This window comes from Drosophila miranda, chromosome 4 (genome assembly GCF_003369915.1).
Source record: "Drosophila miranda strain MSH22 chromosome 4, D.miranda_PacBio2.1, whole genome shotgun sequence".
Taxonomy (NCBI): Eukaryota; Metazoa; Arthropoda; class Insecta; order Diptera; family Drosophilidae; genus Drosophila; species Drosophila miranda.
The window spans coordinates 31,738,813-31,760,196 of NC_046677.1; the positions used below are offsets into that span (position 1 = coordinate 31,738,813).

Sequence of the window (21,384 nt, forward strand, 5' to 3'; positions counted from 1 at the left end):
GTGTTTTGTATATCCAGGGCTTATAACGGGGTGTCTTAATGGCTTGGGTGGGGTTTTCTTGGGGATAGTGTGGGGTGTAGGGTGTGGAGTGTGGATTTTGACACTTTCGCTTCTCAATAAACTTCGATTCGGCTGCACACCCAAAAGAGGCTTTAAGGGCTTTTCGGGGTTCTCTCCCTAAAGGGGTTCTGCAAGAGGTTAATGCAGCATTTATTTATTGCTTGGATACTGATAGAATTTCACAACTTTGATGGAAGTTTATTAAAAGAAACAAAGTCAAGGTGCAGATGATACATAAATACATTTCTTGCCGGCAATGAGGTGCGGCATTTTTAGATCTTGTGCAAGATGTTGAACAAAATAGACCTCTGCTTAGTTTTATGAATCATAAATTATAAGGGCTTTTTAGAGGAATTTGTTAAATGTATAATTCAGAATTTACACGAATCTTTAATTTGTCAAACAAGTGGATTTCGATTGGATCGAATCAGTGGAGGCTTCACCCTAGAACCTAGGAACCTGAAGAGTTAGAATCAGTAGAGAACGTGTGTCTGTGGAGGTGGAAAGTAGGTGAAGGTTCCTGTCTCAATTGTGGTTATGGTTTGTCTTCACGAATTATATTTATATTTGTATTTATAAAATCAAAATTAAAGTTCGATGGAGGAACCTTTGGAGCCAGCGAAGGTCTGCTTCATGTTTGACTAATTCCCAGAACTCACGACTATCTCCATAAATCAAATTTGATCTTTTCGCAAACATAAAAGTCCCTTGCTGCTGCTGCTGCTGCACTCTCTGATGTCGTAATTTGCATATTCCATCCATCCATCCATCCATCCATCCATCCATCCGCCCATCCGTTCATCCAGCGACTCCCATCCGCTTTCCATTGTTACCCCTTCCTGGGCTCCCCTCCGCCCCTCCGCGCCCCGCTCCATCTGCCATCCGCCTTCCACTTGGATGGTGCTGCACCTGCTGTGCGCTTCATCAACCGCAAATCGCTGGAACATTGAGGGGCCCTCGAGGTCAGCTCATAAACTAAACGATATCAAAAAGCCGAATGCTTGCTGGCTTGGTTAATCACTTCATCAACGTCCAAATCGAACACAAATCTGCCCCAAACGGAGCGGAGTGTGGAGTGGAGTGCTGCCGAGTGGAGGTGGCACGAGGTGCAATGGGTTCTAGAGTCCGTTGGCAAACAAATTTCAGAGTCATCAAAATCATTTTTTTGGCATACCCTTTTGAAGAGGGTATCATCGGTTTTGCAGAGCAGAATAGGAAGATTGTGTTCGCTACATCTATGGGATTCATCGGCATTAGTGCGTGTTACTATGATATTAATAGTTCCTTTAGTTCTAAAGACTTTTCACTCATCATATATATGGTTTACCTCCCAGATTGGGCTTCAAAGATCATAGCTCTGTCGTTATAGAGTCCCAATTATGATATAGTATATTATGGTAATTCCAAAACCATCTGCTGAGTAGCGCATTAGCCGATAGATCTTTGCCTTCTCAACTGCAAATCGCAGTGGAGTCTGCTCCCCAAACTCCAAGGGTACGTGGACTTTGATGCGCCGTGGATTTTTTTCTCTTTCTCGTTCGTGGCCTTCGTGTCCACCGCGGGGCAGTTGCACTCTTCACGTTAAAATGTGCTCTACGTGGCTGGGCTTTGGTTTCTGTTTGCTGCCAGACAACCGCGATGACGATGACGATGACGATGAGTATGACGGTGCCGACAGCGACGACGGCGACTACGTCTACGACTACGACTGCTAACTAATAATTGCCAAAGGCAGGCCACGGTGCAGCGCGGATGGGATGGGAAGGCGATGGCGATGGCGATGGTGGCTGTGGAGACGGGGACGACAGGCAAATAAATTTGCACAGAGTTGCAAATCATTTGACAGGCGGCTGCCGTCGCGCCGCACCGAAGCTAAGAGATTTAGCTGCTGCCTTTTTGTTGGCTTTGGTGCATTTTTGCTTTTGTTTGTTTTGCGCAAAACTTTGGCTGCCGGCTGCCGGCTGCCGACTGCCGACTGCTGCTTTTGCTTTCTGCTGCTGGCTGCTGGATGCTGGCACTTTGATGATGTCATATGCAAATTCCCCTCAGCAAACGAGCAAGCTGCAGCCCCGGACCGAGAGACAGACAGATGCCAAATTTTCATAGCTAATCCGTGCTCGGTCGCAAAATGACAAAGGTGATGCTAATGGTGATGGATACTGCAGTCGATTGTGTTTCTTTCGATCGGAATGTTGGCTTGCGATTGCCTGTTTGTCTGTCTGTTTGTTTGTTTGCTCGCCAGCGACTTATGCCAAATATTTGACTAATTTTTTACCATATCTTGCATCTCTTTTCAGGTGAGTTCTGTCGGACGTTTGAACGACATTTCAAGATTGATATTTCAGGTATGTGATAAGCAGGGAATGTGGCGTGTGGAACATGGTTTTGGTTTGGAGTAGCTTCAGGCAGAAATTCGGAGTTCTTCTTAAGTAGGAGTGAAGGGTACAGCGGAGAACAGTACCCGTTTCTTAGTACTACTAAAAGGTTAGGGATCGTACATCCTGTGGTCTCCTAGGTCTAAGTAGAGGTTCACCATCTATCTTGACATAGATACATATAGACAGTACCTCCTTAAGTTCCCCCCGATAGTTATCGCCTTACTCCCCATTCAGTTCCTCGCAGAACAAATACAGGATGTTGTTGGCCTTTAAATTCCTCTCGTTGTGGCCCATCCTTGAACTCCACTTAACATAAAAGTTCCCTTTGTAATCAGTTCGCGTTCCCCATCGTTGCCATCCTCCCAGGGAGCTGCCGATGAAGCGCTACACGCAATTTGTACCTTGTTAAGGAGCAGGACCAGGCACCACAGCCCGAGCATGACTAACCAGCCACCGCGCCCTACCCTGCCCTGCCCTGCCGTCCCTCCACCTGCTTCCCCCTTATGCTGGCCGGACATATGCCTAACGACCAATTAGTCACGTCAAATCATCATCACGAGCGCTCCCCAACCGCAGTCGCAAGTGCGAAAACAAGGGAGACATCGCCGTGACGGCCCCGGAAAGACAGAGGAGGAAAAGTACATAAAAGTACATTTTGAAAAAAGCAAAAAAGTGGAAAATGCAATAAAGCCAAAGTGATCGTGACCAATTGTTGGGCGTTGGTCAAGCAGCAGGCCACTGGACCAACAATTACCAATCAACAATCGCCAACAAACAGCACCGGGGAGTAGCAGCAGCTGCAGCAGCAGCAGCAGCAACAGAAGCAGCAACAGACGTGGAGCATCGTTTGGATATCTGCAAATATTTGTCCCATGCTGACGAACTTGTGGCAGCGCAGTGTCTCCCCAGACTGCCGCCTGCTGTTAGACATTTCTGTGGAGAGGTTGGACTGCCCGTCAAGTGACCACAAAATGTGGTCCACACAAAGGCAAAAACCAGACCAGTCTGTCCCCACATCAGTGGACTTCTATAGCTGTCCGTTTGGACACCTTCAATCGGAAGAGATATATGTTTATGGGACGTGACAGGCGGCATAGAGTGCTATGTGAGGCGCAAAGAGAATTAAATATATTGGCCGTACGGCATTGATTCGACAATTGAATTTGCAAATTAACATCAGCTTTGGTGCGGATTTTTATTGCATTATATAGCGACAGCTCTGGGACATATGTGGCCCATGCAAATGAACACATTTCCCCCCAGAAACAGCAACAACCAGGGCGAAAAAAGACCAGCAGTCGGCGGAGAGAGGCAGTAACATGCTAAATCCATTTGGGGCGCGCAACCAAAACCCAACACAGCCGAAAATTCGGAATCCCAGTACCAGTTCCAGTTCTAGTCCCGGACCCAGACCCAGACCCAGACCCGGACCCCCGGACCCGGACCTAACCCAATGCCGTGTGGAGTGTGGCGTGTGCAACGTGCAGAAAAACGAATTTCAAGCAGAAATTCAACAGCCAAAAAAACAGCCAACCGTCCTAACCGTGGAGCTCCCCCCCTTCTGGCATACGAGACTCGCAATCGCCGCTCCCTCACGTACAGTACGAGTGGTGGGCGCTATATTTTTTGTGCCTTTGTCCGACAAGGGTATGATGACTTTATCAAAAGCATTTAATACAGAAGGATGCAGACGGGAGTCCATCTCTGACACTAGTCGAATAGTGGCCTGTCCATCAAAGTGAGATGTCCAACCTGTTGATTCGCAGCTCAAGTGCTTATGGAATCGAATCAGATCAAAGGGAAGGCACTGGGGAGTCCTCTATTGTTGGCTAAACTACTCCTAGGTCCGCCCAGATTATTATTCCATATAATGCCTGTCTCTAAAAGAGTATCTCCACTTTTATCATGCATTTTTCAATGAGATTTTCATGGTTTGTTTTTCCTTTCGGGTAAGTGCAATCGCTTTCTGCGCCCACACGCCCCCCTTGCTGGTGGCTGTCCCCCTTCTAAACCTTCTGCGAAATGGGTCTAGTGCATGCTCACCAGCAAAGCATCGTCCTTTGTCCTTGCTGGCAGTGGCTGTGGCTGTGGCAGTGGCAGTGGCTGGGGCAGCACTGTTTGCTGCGTGTTTGCCGGCAAACAAATAGAAAATAGAAAACGTTGCCCGCTGCTTGTCGCCATATGCTGGAAGGGAGGATTGACAGGCCACAGAGGGCCGAGGGGTGGGCGGAGAGGTTTGGGCGGAGGAAGCCGTGCCGCAGCAACTTGCCACATGCTAGGCATCCTCGATGGGCCGCAGCTGGGGCTGCAGTGCCACGCCGAAATTGAGTTTTCGGCCACGACTTGGATTTATTTGCATAGGAGACACAAAAATCGTAGAAGCTTCCATGGTAACACCAGATGAATGCCAGAAATAAAGACGGGACGAGGGTCCGTCCGTGCAGGGGAGTGGGGTCGGGGCGATGTTTGTGGGCGTGTGGGACCCACAGCCCTTTGTGGCAGCTTATGAGCTCATGTGTCCTGGCCATACACGGTCCTCAGCCCCAGCTCCAGCTCCGACTTCGGGTCCGTCCCGTTTCTACAGCTCCTAATCCTGCAGCTGACCAAAGCTGCAGCCGGAGCCGGTGCCTGGTGCCTGGAGCCTGGAGCTGAAGCTGAAGTGTAAATGCCGTCATAATGCTTGTACCGACATCAGCTTGACAGCTTTCACAGCCCCGGAGTCGTGTGGGCGTGGCACGTGGCTGACCAGGCCTTCGGAAGTGCTGCTGGCCAAGCTGGGGACACCACGTTCGGAAGAGGCCAAAGAGGTTGGCAGCACCATGAATCCTCGTGGCGGCTTCTGCTTATTAGTATGCAGCTGTGCTCTCCTTGGGTCCAGAATGGTTGCTTGGCTGCTTCTGCTCATGAGCCTGGATGCCTGGATGCCTGGATGCCAGGACGCCTGAATGGCAGTGTCCGTGCGAGTGGAGTGCGTGTCTGTCACTGTCATGATTCAGTTTGCCTTAATTAATTTCAGACTGCTCTCGAATGGAGCCCAGAAATGCTGGCACAGGCCGGGCGATGTGTGAAATTAGCCTCGATTGTTCCGTTTGAAGGTGTACAGTGTGCACTCCGTAAGGCAGAGCTTGTAATCCATAAAGATCCCACAGATTACGGACGGATTTACACAGTGAGACATGGAACAGTTGTGGTGACAATTTGATATAGATTCAAGACGATAGCCAGTAATGGAAACCTTGTCATGAGAGAGGCATGTGGGTGATCGATTGCACTGCCACACACTTGGGGTAAACGCGTAGATCTTTTGGAATACAAAATCTGTGCCATTCCCCCAATTAAATCGATTAAAAACTAAGCTCCCAATCGTCGGAACCGCTAACAGAAGCACTTGCAACGCACTTGGAAGAACCCAGAGAGACGAGCGGCACTTTACACTTTTCGCAGTACACGCAATTTTTGATTACATTTCAATCTCCCCGATTTGGGCCGCGGATACGGGCCCACAGACGTACCCACTGCATCTGTGGAACACAGAGCACTCGTACTCGTAAAAAAAGAGCACTAAATGGGTCACGTGCCGAGCTGAAACGATTTGCGGAAAAATGCAAACTCAAACGCAGTCCGCGAAAAGCGTTTTCCCCCTCTCGAAATCCCAGAAACCAGAGGGGGGAAGGGCGGAAAATCTCTGCGCAAAAATGCAGCTAGAAAATATCTATCAAAATTAAATTTCAACTGCGATTGCACTCGAAAATATAACTGAAATGTTGTTATTTTCCCAGTGACTGGGATACAGTCACTGCGACTGCGACTGCTATTGCGATTGTGATTTCGAGTTGATTTGTAACTTGATTTATGCAATTTGTGGCTGATTGTAGTTGTTGCCTGTTTGCGGGTCTCCTAGCATGTGATGGAGAGTGGAAAATATTTTTCAGCTTTGGGGTTCGATTTTTCGGTTATTGGGTTATTCATTTCAATTTGTAATTCAGTCAGATGCAACTTAATTTCGCAGCAAGAGAGTCCCCCGCCTCTCCACTCCCACACACAGACGTGCGTTCTGTGGTGGCATTTTTGGGGGAATTCCACCGCTTGATCGGGCTGCCACTGCAATGAAGAGTGATGCGACTATGATATGTGCCGTGACGACTGGTGTCTTTCTGTGGCTGTGTGTGTTTCTCATTTTTCTATTTTGCATAGAAATTATGGCAGTTGTTTTTCAGGCCGAAATGTGGTCGAATCGAGTCGAGGTGTTGTCTGCATAATAATTGGAAATTTGTAGATGATTTCTGCATCGGCAGAACACGATTTTGGCAGCATATTTCGTTTACATTTGATTTGGATTTTGAGGATTTCCGAATGAATTTCTGTATATTTAAAAATTCAGTTTAGTCGAGGTTTGTTTTTAAACAAACATCTAGGGATGTGGCTGAGAACAATTAGGATATTAATACATACATATAAGGAATATTCAAGAGCAACGTAGACCGGACTTCAAACATCACATCATCACATGACACAATACTTTCAGAGTATCGGAGCATACTTATTCGAAATGAGGGTGGTCTATCTTTAGTATTATTATTGCTTGCTATCGACGCGAATCGTTGGGTGCCACTGGCGTGGTCTCCAGGTCCCCATTGGTTCGTCTGTGGCACTACAAGGCATCTGGCAATATTCAGCGACATTTATCCTAGGTTTGTTTCCCATTTGTCATGGCTAACTGAGATCTATGTGGATACGGTTGCATTGGAAGCTTTATTGGAGCTTTTTGTACACCGAGCGTACATCTCTGATCAATCGAAGGGTACTAGCCTTGGCCCCATACCTGGCAATTGATGTGCACACCATATGTACTTGAAGTAAGAGGGGTCCCAGGCTTTGATTGTCTAATATTGTACTTTCTGCCACGAAAATGTCTTAAATAAATACCTTTTTTTAATGACAAAATGCAGTCTTTGTGGGGTAGCATTTGGGGTCAATTTATCCATATCTCTAGCATCTATCCTAGGAGGGGGCTACTTCTGTTCAAAGTTCCACAAGCCATTTCCCACAGCTCTCTTTATTACCAAGTTTTTTTTCTTTACTTCTTTCTGGGACACAGAAATCCTCTGGTTTCTCTTAGCCTTTCCAAATTCGATTTTTGTAGAATATTTGCATGAATCTTTGGTTTTATTTGGAAGAATTTCGAAAATATAGTACGGAATAGTGAAGATTTCCCCCACGAAGTTCTGGGTCAGAATATTTCACAGTCTTGTGCACAACTTAGGGGCAACAAATACAAATCTCTATTCAAAATCAGAGTACACTCGACACGAAGCTTCATATATCAAATTTTAGTACTCGTTTAACACTTTGGAGAAATATTTAACTAAAAAACATGCCGCTGGCTATCATATCCATTTGCTTGGATGCCTACAGGCTCTGGTTTGGATGGGAGTACAGTAATGTGCCGCCAATGTGGGCTCCAGATCTGATGCTCATCTACGATTTCTTCCTGGCTTTCTATCTGTACGACACTGTGGAGCAAATGGCTGCCATCCTGCCACCAGTGTGGCATCAAAGACTACAGATGGTACTGCGATTTTTGGCGAACTGTTGATCCACCGAAGAGGTACACAGTTTTCGTCTACCCGGAGATCCCGATACGGCAAGCATTTCTGTTAATGAAAAATAAAAACTACGCTCAACAAATCTAAGAGTAGTCTTCTTCTGTTTAAAGTTCCATGAATGGTAGGTTCTTCCTCGACTTTCCCCCGATCTGTTCTTAAACTGGGATAATTAATTTTTAACGTTGATATCCTTGTCTTGTCTGTGCCAAACCATTTCCATTAGCTAGCATTTTCGTCTCTATTCCTCTGGCAAGTCTTTGCCTTTGGCTGCTCTTTTCTTGGCCCCCACTTCGGGGCACGTACTCCAGCCGCTCATTTCCCCAGTCGCCATCAACAAATCCTTGAGTCGACTATCCCCCCGACTGACGTTTCCTCTTTAAAACTGCTTAACTTACTGCCTCGGTTACTGTCACTGCTGTTGCTGCCATGATGCCATGCTGCCACCCTGCCACTGGGTGGCAGCTGCAGCTCTTCGCCCGCTCTCTCCACCCTTGCCGGGGGAGGGGGGGGGGTCTCCGAGAAGCGTGGCTCATTAATCAAGTGGCGGTTGGTCCAAACGAGCGAAGCGTTGACGTTGCCGATGCTCTGGCACTGGTCCCTGCCCCATGCCCCGTCGTGTTGACGTTCACCTCGCAAATGTCACTTCCTGGGCGTGACATTCTCCTCCCAAGTGCCACCACGCTCCCTGCCGCCTCCCTCCCGCCTCCTCCCCTTCCCGTTGACCACCGCTGCCACATGGTGAGTCTTTGGTTTGGGTTGATTAATTATTTAGTTAGTGATTAGAGAAAGAGCGGCCGCAGTGCAAAAACTAGGAGACTGGCCGCTGTGGCCGTTGGGGCCGTTGCCGTTGGTCCAATTAAAATCGCTCACGAAACGCTCGAATAACGCGCTCGCGTTTTCCCAGACAAGACACACGCGATTTTCTGCTCTCTTCCCCTTGTCCCTCTCTTTATCGGTGGGAGGTGGCTACCCGTGTGGTTCCCCGAGCTGCTGTCGTCTCAATATAAAACGTCAACACCCGTTATTGGCACTCCAGTGATGGTTTCTCCTTCGCTCCACTCATATCGTGATGCCCTTACTGCAGGAGGGTACTCCTGCAGTTGCCTGGAGCTTCTAGTGAGGGGAGAGCATCCTACCATGGAGCAGGAATTTGTATCCATCAGACTGATGGACTTCTCTACGTATGTCTGTATTAGCTTTCGATCTGTAGCTGTAAATCATGTGGGATACGGAAGTGTGCTCTCTCTTGGATTCCTAACCTACAGGGTATCTAAACTCCGGCTATCAGCGGTTGTCTCCCATGTTTTCTATCGTTTTTTCTCCACTGAGCAACACTTGAACACACTCGCTCATCCACTCTCCTTCTCTGCCACACTTTTTCCTTCTTTCTTTCATCTTTTTTTCGCACTACTTGTCTAAAATGCAGCCAACAATTCTGCTTCTTCCCCTCCAGCTATGCTGCTATCTCTCTCGCACACGTGTTCTCCGCTCTCGTTCATCCACTTCTTGGCATTGTTGGTGCTCTTCTCCCCCTTCTCCACCCCCTATCATTGAGTCCTGTTCAAGAACAATTCCTTCCACGCAGCAGAGCACACACAATCACATGTGTGCGTGTGTGTGTGTGTGTGTGGTGTGTATCTATGTGTTTACCTCTTCAGAGTGCAGTTTTCTGCATGTGACTGCAGTGCAAGTTTTCATCAGCATCCCCATCGTGGAAAAGGAGAGCGCAAAATACTGTTGTCGTCATCATAAATGTCTCATTTTCTGGCTAAGTGTTGTCGCCTGATGGATAGACGCCCGCCCAGTGAGGCCCTCATCCCCATCTAAAGCAAATACCACGAGTCCAGCCCCAAGGCAGCCAGCCCCCTGACATGTCCAACGCCTCACGTCAAGCCATTGAGGAAGCCCCACCCCTCGCAGGACTCTTACCCCGTTCTGTGCTTAAGAAAATTTCCATTGTCAAAAGTTTACTTACTTTCCGAATGAGTCGCCTTGTCGCTTTTCCTTCCATTTGGAAAGTGCTGGAATAAATGTGTTTAAATTTAGATTTAGTAAATTTAAACAAAATTCTTTGTATGAAATGTATCTTAATGTTCAGTAGAATAGTAGGAATATTTGCTTAGCAGTACTCAAGGGATCTTCAAAACACTCTTGACCTTGGGGGGTCTTCAACTTAAATTTCTAAAGAGGTGAAAGGGCTGTACATTTTGTATACCTAGTTTATTCATTATAATCTAGTGGCAATTGAAGTTTTTTGGTTACACTTCTGCCAGAAGTTGTGAAAATATATATTTTCCTAGCACCTTTCCCTCCCGCACTTCCTTGGTTCTCCAAACTTAGTTTTTATTGTTCTCTCTTTGGCAGAATGTCTTAACTTTCATCACATTAAATAATTTTTACTTTTCGTTGCTTGGGGCTGTCAAATACTTTCTCCCCCATGGAGAAAATATAAGAAAACACTTTGCTGCCAGTCATGTTTGTTCACGTCGAGCGTAAGAAAACTTTTCACACAATTAAGTTGAGCAAAATGCCGCGGCAAACCCGAAATTGAAAGGAGTCGTCGTCGCCGTCGCCGTCGCCGTCGTCGTCGTCCTCTTCCACGTCCACGTCCCAAGGATCTTAAAAATTTCTGCCACTGCTGCAGCTGCTGCCCCTGACGGATGCTGCGTCTGCCACGAGTTCCGCATCAACAAAAAAATAATAATAAAATTTCGCTTGCCAAAAAATATATATATAAATGTATGTATAATTTTTTCGCCCAAGTTTCCAGGCTTTTTTTTAAAGAACTAAAGCGTTGTGGGCTGACGTTTCAGTAGGTTTTCGACTGTGTATTAAAATATACCTCAGAAGATCAGATCTGCTAGGCATTAATCATAGATATCGAAGAGTTTCCTCTTCTTTCTATGCATTTTTGGTTGGAATGATAGTCCAATATAGTTTCCATTGAGAATATCCGTATACTTTATAGATTACACCCCTCCCTCGCTTACCCCTAAACGGTTTGTTTTTGGAATCCCACTCAATCCAATTAAACATCATTCTATGGTCATTTTCAATTTCGAACTCAAGCAAAACTTATCCGATAGAATGCTTTAGAATTTCCATTCTTTCGTTAACAAAACGAAATCAAAGTGGAAATAATTTTCGTTTAATTTCATTTTAAATGCACTCGAACTCGAACAAAAAAAGAGAGAAGAGGAGAGATGAAGAGGAGAGGGGAGGAGAGGAGAGGAGAGGAGAACCACCTCCGACGTTTTGTGTGCTATCGCCGAATCGAAATCATCGTAAAAGTACGAGTACGATACAAATGGAAACCAAAAGGTGCAACACCAATAAAAACCAAAATGACTTGCTCGAAATGCCATTGTTGTTGGGGCTGTTTGGCTGTTTACATTGATTGCGCTCTCGAGATACAAAATACGGAGCCAGAACCAGATCGAGAACGAGTTTCTGTTTCTGTTTCTGTTTAAGAATCTGTTGTTTGGTATCCTGCTCGTACAGCCCTTCCATAAACGCAGATATGCATAGATCCTACCTGCCGCAGAACCGCTCCCTGAGTGGTCCATTGTCCGTCAGTCAGTGCGGTTCGATTCGGTGATGTTCGGTGCTGTTCGGCTCTGTTCTGTTCAGGTCAGGCATCAACTTTAATCCAATTAGTTAAACAATGTCCGAGGAGGATACTGAGATCAGTCTCTGGGCTCTTTGCTCTTTGCTCAGGGCTCGTGCGGGCACCCTTCACTCCGCCACTCCATCCGTCACTCCATCCTTCTAATCCTGTCCACCGCCATTTGCTGCACTTAATTAGGGAGGGCTGCTCGTAGAACTAAAGGCATTTCGATTCCGTATTCCCAATGCTTTGGCACGTCTCGAACTGGACGATTATAGAAAAAAATGCGGAGGATACGGGTATTCCGACAGGCGCACGTTGGCATCGTTAGTTCGGTTGTTGTACCGGACCGTTGCCATTAACTGGAATTGGCTCAAATTGTTTATGGCCAATACACAGAGTCGGGCCTGCTGCTGCTTCTCCTTCTGCTCCTCCGATACACAAACGCATATCAATTGAGCTGCAGATTATTATGTTTATAGAGAAGGCATCCCATCGCATCGCATCGCATGGCATCGCATCGTATCGTATAGCAGAGAGAGAGAGAGAGAGAACATTGTTAGCTTAGTTGGTGGGAAATAGAGGGGGCAATATTGAGGATACAATGGCTTATAATTTAGAGGAGAATGCTGGGGCAAGATGGGTTCTGTTCTGCTCTGTTCTGTTTGGTGCGAAGTACGTTACAAGAGACTGTTGGGGAAGGAAAACTCAGGGAAATGATGCCCTGTTTGCATGTGGGCTTTCAATGGAATTAAGTTTACTGATGGCTCAATTGAGTCTTTGTTTCTGATTATTGGGACTTACAGTATTTGAAGTTTGCTTGGGAATATGGGAAGTTAAACAGGAAAAGGCAGATGATAATTGGATTGTATAGGGTTAATTTAAAGTCTTACATCTCTTAAAGAATACTTTCGTTACAGTAATGCGAAAAGCCTTGTAGTATCATATTTATAATCAGCTTCATTATATCGTTGCCTTCTCTGTAGGTGGAAAAGGGAAATTTAACTGAATAGAGTCCCAAGCAAGTCCTTCGAAAGTTTCCCTCTTTTCACCCTCATGGAAGGTACGCGAATCCCGAGTGATTATGAATGGAACTGATTTCGCACAAGACTCTCTAGAGAGTTCCCACAGAGTTCTTGGGCAACCTGAATGGTACATGATTCTTGCATCATTCCCCATCTCATTTGTAAGGAAATTTCAATGGTAACTTCTTATAGCCACGTCGTAAAGACTTCCCCCTACGTGTTTTCCCGACATCTTCTGTTTCAATTACCTCGAAGACAGCATAAAAAGACCCCCCTCTGCATCTCTGTCTCTGTCCCTCTCTCCGCACTTCTATTTTAATGCTCTACACGCAACCTGCTGCAGTGGCAACAACACTCCTCCTCCGCTCCTCCTCCTCCTGCTCCACCTCCACCTCCACCTCCTTCAACTAATTGCAGCTTCAACGCCTTTCAACACACTGCAAATGCCGCTTTAATAGTCCCCATCTCCCCCGTCTCTTCCCATCACATGGTTCCATTAGATTCCATTCCATGCCACCTTCTCCTTAAATCTTTCCTGCTGCCTGTGCTCGGGGAATGCAAACCATGTCATTGGGTCTCTCGGAATTCGGGAATCTCCAGATGCATTCTCCCAAACTGCATTTTCAGCTGGATTTTCGACTCGAGTTTGCTTTTATTGTATTTTCTTGCCAGCCATTTACATTTTCCCCCTGCCCTGCGCTGCATTTCCATTTCCATTGAAAAACTGTGGCAGCTTCCTGGGAACTTGGCAACTCGTTAAAATGGAGCCATGAAAATGCCTCCATCGCGGTCTCCATCTTCTTGTACCTTTCACCTTTCCATATCTGGAGTTCTTTCGTCGCCTTCTTCTGCCTGCTCGGAGGCGTGGCATTCCATCTGTAAGACGAATGCAAATTTTCCCTCTCGCTGACAATCGATTGAGTCTCGTTGTTGCTGCCACTGGGATACTGGGATACTGGGATGATGGATGTGTGGCAATCTTTTGAAACGATCTTAAACCATATGTCACAGACCCCACCCTGAATCGGGGGCCCCCTGACAAGCTTCTCACTCGTTTACCCGCACAGTGGGGCTCAAGAGGGGAACGAAAGCTACTCAAATTCGAGCAAACACACTTCTAGAATCCCCTCCTGGAACGAACAGTGTTTAACACTCACTACACTGCTGAAACGCACTGTACACACACGAATACTGTACGTCATGCACTGACCTTTGACTACACAAACTTTTCTCTGGCCTTCAAAACGAAACCAACGACAAACGAATGTCGTTTGATGATGACAAATATTTGAATGCTGACTGGCACTGGGACTGGGACTGGCACTGGGCTCTTTCGACTCTTTCGACTCTTGTGGCTGTCCCTGTCTAGCTATCTGTCTCGCTTCATCTGGTAACCCTGGCTGCCCCAGGCGGGGGCAACCGGAAATTGCGTTGCTCTTTAACTGGGGTTGGGCACCCTTTTTTCTGGCTATGGTTATGGTTTGGCCTTGGGCCCCGGGCAATGGGCGATGGGCCTTGTGCCTTGGCAGTTTTATCTTGAGTCAATTTGCTTTTCCCCTCGTCATTGTCGGGCTAAGCGGTTTAGGGCTTTCAAAAGAGTGTTTTCCGGGGCGGGGGGGCACAAAACACTGTCATAGATCAGCATTGTTGTCCTCGCTGCTGTCGCTGCTGTCGCTTCTGTCGCTGCTGGAAGCCAAAAACTATTTTGAATAATTAGCAGGAAGTGGCTGTCAGAGGACGAACCACACACGTCGCAAGGGGTTCGTCATAATTAGGGGTTGCCTTCGGTCTGCTCCCGATTCGGATTCAGAATCCGCATCGATTCTGCTGATCCAGTTTTTGCCCCTTAAATGATATCCCTCTACTGTTCCCTTTCTTTCCCGCTTTCCATCTATCAATTTCAAATTTGATTTTTATGATTTCGATGGCGTCTCATTTTCCTACCATTTCCCATTCCGCTTTGCATTTGGTCTCGTTCTGTGTCTCATTTGCATTTTGTATTGAATTCGTTTGCGTTTCGGCAGCTGCTGCCTCGGATGCCACCGATGCCACCGATGCCGCGGATGCCACCGATGCCTCCTCGATTGAATGGCAACTTAGGCAAATTGAATGCGGTAAATGTGAATTGTAAAAACGAGGCATTGGCAACAGAGGCAGAAACAAAAGCTAATGCCAAGGGCAATGTGGCAGAGCCGCACCAAGTGATGGTACGACTGGAAGATACCCCGCTAAAGGGATTTAGATCTTGTAGGCGCTCCTCCAAAGACTAGACGAGGGAGAAACATAGATTCAAGAGTGCGGATACCACAGATACTTTATGCCTCCAAGGCTCTGGCGTTCTGTGCGTTGCAAACATCTCCAACAAATCATTAAAGCCACTTCCAAGGGTACAAAAAACAAGCACAAAAGTAGGATGTTTCGCTATGCTCATCAAAAGCCTCAATGGGAAATGGTTTTGCCAGCAATTTCAGTGGCGGGGCCTAAAAATAGAGCCAGATCCATTACACAATAGGATCCGCGCAGCTAATGGAAAACAGCCCCCCATACCGCTGCCCCTCTCTCTCTATCTCTCCCTCTCCCTCTGTCTCTGTTCTTCTGTGTTTTCCTGAACCTGATTCATTTTAATTAGCGCCAACAAAAACAAGAAAAATTAAATGAAAATGCAGTTGGCGGCGCCTCGACGTGAGAAAAACGGCAACGTTGCAGGGCTCGCCCAACAACAACAAAACGGAAAACACAACAGCAAAAATATAGTAAAACAAATTCTGCGCCTGCTTTCACCGGGTTGGGGCCGGGTCCCTGGAAAAGCCCCAGCCCCAGCCCCAGCCGCCACATGAGGCAAAGCTCTTCTTCTACAGATTGCCCCAAAGGCGGCCTGGCCTCCTCGCCTGGGTGGCCTCGATGGTTCCTGTTGTTGTTGCCACTGCTGTATGTGCAACATAATAATTTGTAAACATTTATCAATTATGCAGCAACAGCAACAGCAGGAGCGCCCGTTCACCACCCTCCTGCCGCTCTCTGTTGGCCATGGCCAACACTGGCCACATAAATTTCCACGCTGGTCGCCGCCATCGTCGCACACAGCAGGGGCGCCGCCTCTCAAAGAAGCAGGGTGTGGTGGGGGGGGGGGGGGGAGAGCAGATTGGAGGCACATTGGAGGCACATTCCAGGGGCGTTTTTCGGCTTTGACTTTGGCGGTCTGTCGAGGCCCTGGCAGTGGCACTGGCACTGGCCGGGGCGTTGATTCGCTCGACCAAACATGCAATTAAGTGCAAGTGGGCAACACCTCATCATCATCATCGTCTTCAGCGTCAGCGCCAGAGTCATCATCTTTTGGGGCAAGCCACATGGGAGACAGGTGCACGAATGCGGCAGATTCTGATGCGTGTGCCAGGGCTACAGCTCGAGTGCTCTGGAGTCAATCAATCACACTGCAGCCCAACTTGTTGACACCACCAGCCTGGGACAGCACGATGAGGCAGAGACAAAGGCCAGAGCGGAGGCAGGAGAGGAGTGGCAGCAGGGCAACGGGGCAACAGGACAGCAGGCGCAAACAATAGGTGCAACAACGTGACCGAGTGCTAATCCAAGGCATCTGCCAAAGCGGCAGGTGCGAGTGCAAAACTGATACGGGAATGCGACCCTGCTGCTTGGGAGCCCACATAAAAAGAAATACCTGAGCGTTGGTCAACACTGGTCCACTGAAGGGTTGGTAGGGCCAATGTGGGGTGAATGAAGAGCATTCTGTTACCCCAATTAGTAGACGGAGGAGACTAGGCAGAAGTTTCGACAATTACGAGCTGTTAGCAGATCCAATCTGGAGAGACTCGTGGAGCCGCCAAACTTTGACGAATCAGTTTTACGTTCTGGTTCAATGGAAATGTTTACCTCTATTAGCCGAAGAAAATCCCAAAAATAAAGCCATTACCCATAAGAATAAGGCTTTCCCGCTGCGTGTGTGCTTTCCTTCTGTAGATTCCAGTATTCCCAATGCGTAAGCATAGAAAACTAGATCAGAGCAATATAAATGTTGAACAAACAATCAAAATGCAATTCGTAACGCCATGGAATCGCGGCCAATGACTCCACTGGAGTTGTAGTGCATTCGATGCAGCCAAAAGCGTGGCACACATTGTATCTTCAGGATTGTGATACTCTCAATTTGGGATTTAAGCTGTTTAGATTCAAGTTTTGAAATACTTTCGCACAAAATACTTCCCCTACTGTCGCTCGGCAACATGCTGCCGGGCCAGCAACATGCACCAACTGCAGCTTGTTGCCAGCTGCTGCTCCACTCACACGTGCGCAAAGCCATGCGCTCTCGCTCTCTCAGTATTATTATTGACTCCCCACCGTATCTCTCCCTCTCTCTCCCACGCTTAGCGGCGTCTTTTGTTTATGTTGTCAGCTGTTTTCTGTTTACCATCCACACACACGCACTTGGCATCCACTCAACATCCGAAGGGGAAATGTTGCCAGTGTAAGTCGGGGCAACAAATGCTGCTGCCAAGCGGCCAGACACATTACGAGTGTTGCCGGCCGTCATTCGGTGCCGTTATCTCGAGCTGTATGTCCGCTGTCCCCCTCTTGAGCGCGTTTGTGTGTGTGCGTCTGTATCTGTATCTGTGTGTGCTCTACGAACGCGAGTGCCAGTGCGAGTGCGTGCATGTTGCGTACGTAATTTTGTATCTGTATCTGTGGATTGTGAAATGGCCAAGAGCAGCGCGTGTTCCGGACTGCCAGCAAAAATTGTGTAAAAACCAAACAGTTTTTGAACATGTTCTAGAGCCCAAAAGACGGATAGACAGCCACAACTCTTGGCATTTGGCAATCAATTGTTTGTCTAGCCGATTTCCTCTGCGTATCTGCATCTGTGCGTCTGTGTATCTTTTGGCATCACAGAAAAGTGTGCAAGTGTGTGGAATCCAATTAAACTCAAATGATTCATTAGCAGCATTCATTCACAGAATTCGTGAGTGACACAAGAATTTCCAAATCTTTTATGCTTTATGATTTATGGCGCTAAAATGTGTGAAAGAATTATTGTCGAAACAAAATCTGTGGCTTATTTCAAGATTTGTTAATTGAAAAATTACAAGAAAAAAAGAAAAGTAAAAACTACAAAGAAAAACAATTAATTTTACGAAAAGACAAAATGCTGCGGAACGTGTTGCTGCTCTGTCCCCTGGCCCTGATCTGTTTGTCTGGCCTATGGCTGGGAGCCAGCGCTAATGACCAGCTGAATAATGGGCCAGAACCAGCACCAGCACCAGAGGATGCTGATGATGATGATGGCCTGCAGAAGGTGTTGCTGCCACACGAACCTGCCGCCGCTGATGACTTGAGAAAGGAACGTGATAAAAGTTCAACCAAGATGCAGAAGATGCTGCTGCTGCAGAGTTACAGAGGAGCAGGGGAAGGAGAGTCGGACCAGAATCGAGAAGAGAATCTACGACTCCGACTCCGACACGAGCAGCATCATTTGCGGCACCAGCAACGGGCGTGGGAGCAGCCACTGGGACTGGAACGAGGACTGGGCCGGCCGGTGCGTCATCATCAGCATAAATCTCAGTGGAATCCAAGGACAGAATCAGCGGCAGTCAGGGAGATGAAGCTCCAGCAGATGGAGACGGCCAGGGAGATGGAGCTAGAGCTGGCGAGGCTGGAGAGAGCCACCACAGATTCCCCCTGGCAGATGTATCTGGAAAAGCAGCCGAAGAAACCCATTCCCATTAAAGATACCCCAGCACTGCCGCCTTCCACTTCCAATGAGCACATTTTGGTTAAACGCAAACTGCACCACAGCCAATGGGACGGCGACAACGACAACGACAACCACAACGACAACGATGATCCCAGCCAGCAGGGCAGAGTAGCCCCAGAAGGGGGCCCCACTTCCCCGCAGTGGCAACAGAAGCAAATTGCCCATCACCGCCAAAAGCTGAGGCATCTGAAGGAGATTCTCGGCCAGCGACAACAGCAGCGACATCTCCTGACGGGATTCAATGAGGCCAAATCGGAGGATAATGATGTGAGTACAGCGATTGGGGATTCGATTGAATGTCCCCCGGGGAATACGTCGGGGCAGGAAGCCGTTTGCCAGAGGCTGGCAGTTGTAATTGAAAGATTCTTGGCAATTTTCTTAGATAAGTGGAAGTGGAATCAGTGCCACAATTCAGCGATTCCGTTTATTAAAAGAAGCAAGAGGTTCTTTTAACTTATGATTCATAATGAGTTATTGGTAAGGTCTCCACTTCATCATCTTTCGAAGGAGTTCCACAGTGCCACGAACGTCACTTGCCTACAAGAATCCCCATATAATTTCCTATAAATATAATTGTTTCCTGATTTCGATTTCGCTAAACCAATCCTCGTCAAGGGGTTTTCTTGAACCAATATTCGTGTAATCCCGGTCATGATTCATTTGCATGATCACAAATGATCCAGAATAGTCTCCAATGTTCGTCAATCATCAATCTATATCTAAACGTGTGGGCGACCAATCCATTGCTTTCCAGAACTCTCCCTGGTGTCTTCTTTGTTCCAATAATTGTTTATTTATCACCATTCTGGCTCGTCGAGATTTTGCCAACAGTTGGGTTTTTATATATTTGATTCAATTAGGGAACACTCATTGCCCCGCCCCCACCCCGAATCCCCATTTCCATTTCATTTGTGTTTTTTGCGTCTGTCTGCCAGCAGAATTCCCCCACTTGGCATACAAATTAATTTGTGAGAGCATTAATTGTGACTGCCCGTTCGGCACGTTCCCTGTGTAAAGGAGATCTCTTTGACTAGATTAGGCCCGGCTTTTTGTTTGTTTTGTATTCTGTTTTTATCATTAATTGCTGTGGGTACTCGCACTCGTGCTCGCACTCGTAATTGTTCAGATTCAATTGAGATTTATGCGATCGCACGGGCTACGAGCGACTGCCATGCAAAGCGTTTACCAATTAGATGCGTATTTATTGCGAAATGCCCAATTGATTCGATTCAATTCGATTCGATTCGATTGAAGTGCTCCGCAGTTGGCAACAGTCCCTCCGCCTCTGAGGATTACTCATCGCATAGGTGTCGAAACGATCTTTCAGTTGGAATTCCTTGGCCGATTCAATGCCAAGAATTGGGGGTACGAGACATGTTTGCTCTGCTCCAACGTTGAGCGAACTCGTGTGTGGTCTTGGAATATATTAAGATTGATTGGAAAACTTCTAGAAGATCTGAACACTTGATGAATTTATTGACAGGCATTTGTTGGAATTGCTAGATACACTAATTGGCAATCTATTGGACAGCTATTACTTGTATCGCTATTATTATTAGATTTTGGTGGATTTATGAGCTCTGCGTCCCTATATATCTATTCTGCCTTCTGTTAAAGTAGAGAAACGATCACAAAACCGATAGGAAACTTTTGCTTAGAAGTTTTCATCATTTAATCAATTGCAAAACTTTTCCTATAATCCAGATATGTTCGTATGTTGGAGATCTTCCATTATTCAACTATAAGTTTTTCCGAAATCGCACTTAATACTGTGTATGATTTGTGCCCGAGTAATCTCTTGGGTACTTCCCTAAATTACAGTCTTTTCAATGAGTATCCATCATGTGCATAAACCACAGCCCTAATACCATAATTAGAGCTCGATGGGCTGGTTGTAATGGATTGCTTTCCAGAGATTTTAGTAAGATTTATAAAGAGAAATAATTAGGGTAATTATTCTAGTTCTTAGGGAGAACAGTTTATGGAAAGAAAATAATGGAAGCAAAGAAATATGAGGGGGATTAACTTCTGAGGAGAATCTATGTTTCATTTTAGTGAATTCCTCTCATATATAATTTACTTAGATTCTTTCTAAGTGCATTCCTTATTCTATTCCAATTCCTCATGATGGGTTCCTTCCACTCCTCACTTTTTGTAGTCTATTCTTTTAATGATCTGCTAACTATATCTGTGGCATAAGCAAATATCCCTCTAATTATCCGAGAAGCAGTGTGCCCTCTTTTATCTTTTTATTTCTGTTTTGTGGAGTAAATCGAATTCTCGCCTAATTATTAACACTTTCGATTTGTTTGAATGCACTTTGTGGATGCACTCCACTCCTCTCTGAAGCATGCTATTCCCATGCCACACTGCCCTCCCCCCTCCCCTCCTTCCACCCACACCCACACACAGTCTTCCTCCCTCGATTATTTTGGCGCCTCTGGGCAAAGCAACCGCCAGTCAATTTTATTTGCTTTTCAAATCGATTCCCAACACTTTCACTTCCCTCTGTGCACCGCTTTCCCCCTCTCCCTTCTCCACAATTTTCCCCACTTTTCCTGTGCGTGGAGCTGGCGGTGGCTCCAGCTTTTGCAATCAGTCTATTAGCTTGAGTTTCGTTCTGCCTCACTTGAGGCACAGGCCCCCTCCCCCCCTGCCGCTCGTTCTCTGACACCGTCACCCCCACCACCTCCTATGGGTGCCACTTCAAACATTTTGGCGCGAGTACACAAACGCAGCTGCAGCTCCAAGGGGGAAGCGGGGAGGGCGATGCGGAGTACGGCAGCCTCTTGCACATTCAATTAATTCAAAGCATTAAAACAATTAAACGTTTGTGGCATCATTGACTTGCCACACGCCTCCCCATCGCACCCCACCACCGCATGCCCCCCGCCGATCGACTACGCCTCTTGTTTGCCAAATGCAGGCCCCAATCAACTCAATC

The 21,384-nt window shown here is 46.9% G+C and overlaps 2 protein-coding genes across 6 annotated transcripts in view; one reads left to right on the forward strand and one right to left on the reverse strand.

Moving 5' to 3' along the window:
- Positions 1-21,384, reverse strand: part of LOC108162618 (dynein-1-beta heavy chain, flagellar inner arm I1 complex) — a 128,480-nt gene that overhangs the window by 29,191 nt on the left and 77,905 nt on the right. For both annotated transcript variants that reach the window (XM_033393903.1, XM_017297438.2), the window contains exon 6: positions 10,020-10,065. The gene's annotated coding sequence lies outside the window, so the exon portion shown is untranslated. The remainder of the gene's footprint in view (positions 1-10,019; positions 10,066-21,384) is intronic.
- LOC108162619 overlaps positions 1-21,384 on the forward strand; it is a 70,158-nt gene that overhangs the window by 12,076 nt on the left and 36,698 nt on the right. For 2 of the 4 annotated variants that reach the window (XM_017297442.2, XM_017297443.2), the window contains exon 1: positions 17,213-18,707. The exons of the other annotated variants lie outside the window; for them this stretch is intronic. In XM_017297442.2, the coding sequence (XP_017152931.1) occupies positions 17,832-18,707 (876 nt within the window). In that variant the 5' untranslated portion in view covers positions 17,213-17,831. Of the gene's footprint in view, positions 1-17,212; positions 18,708-21,384 lie in introns of those variants that run through there. 4 annotated transcript variants of the gene reach the window in all.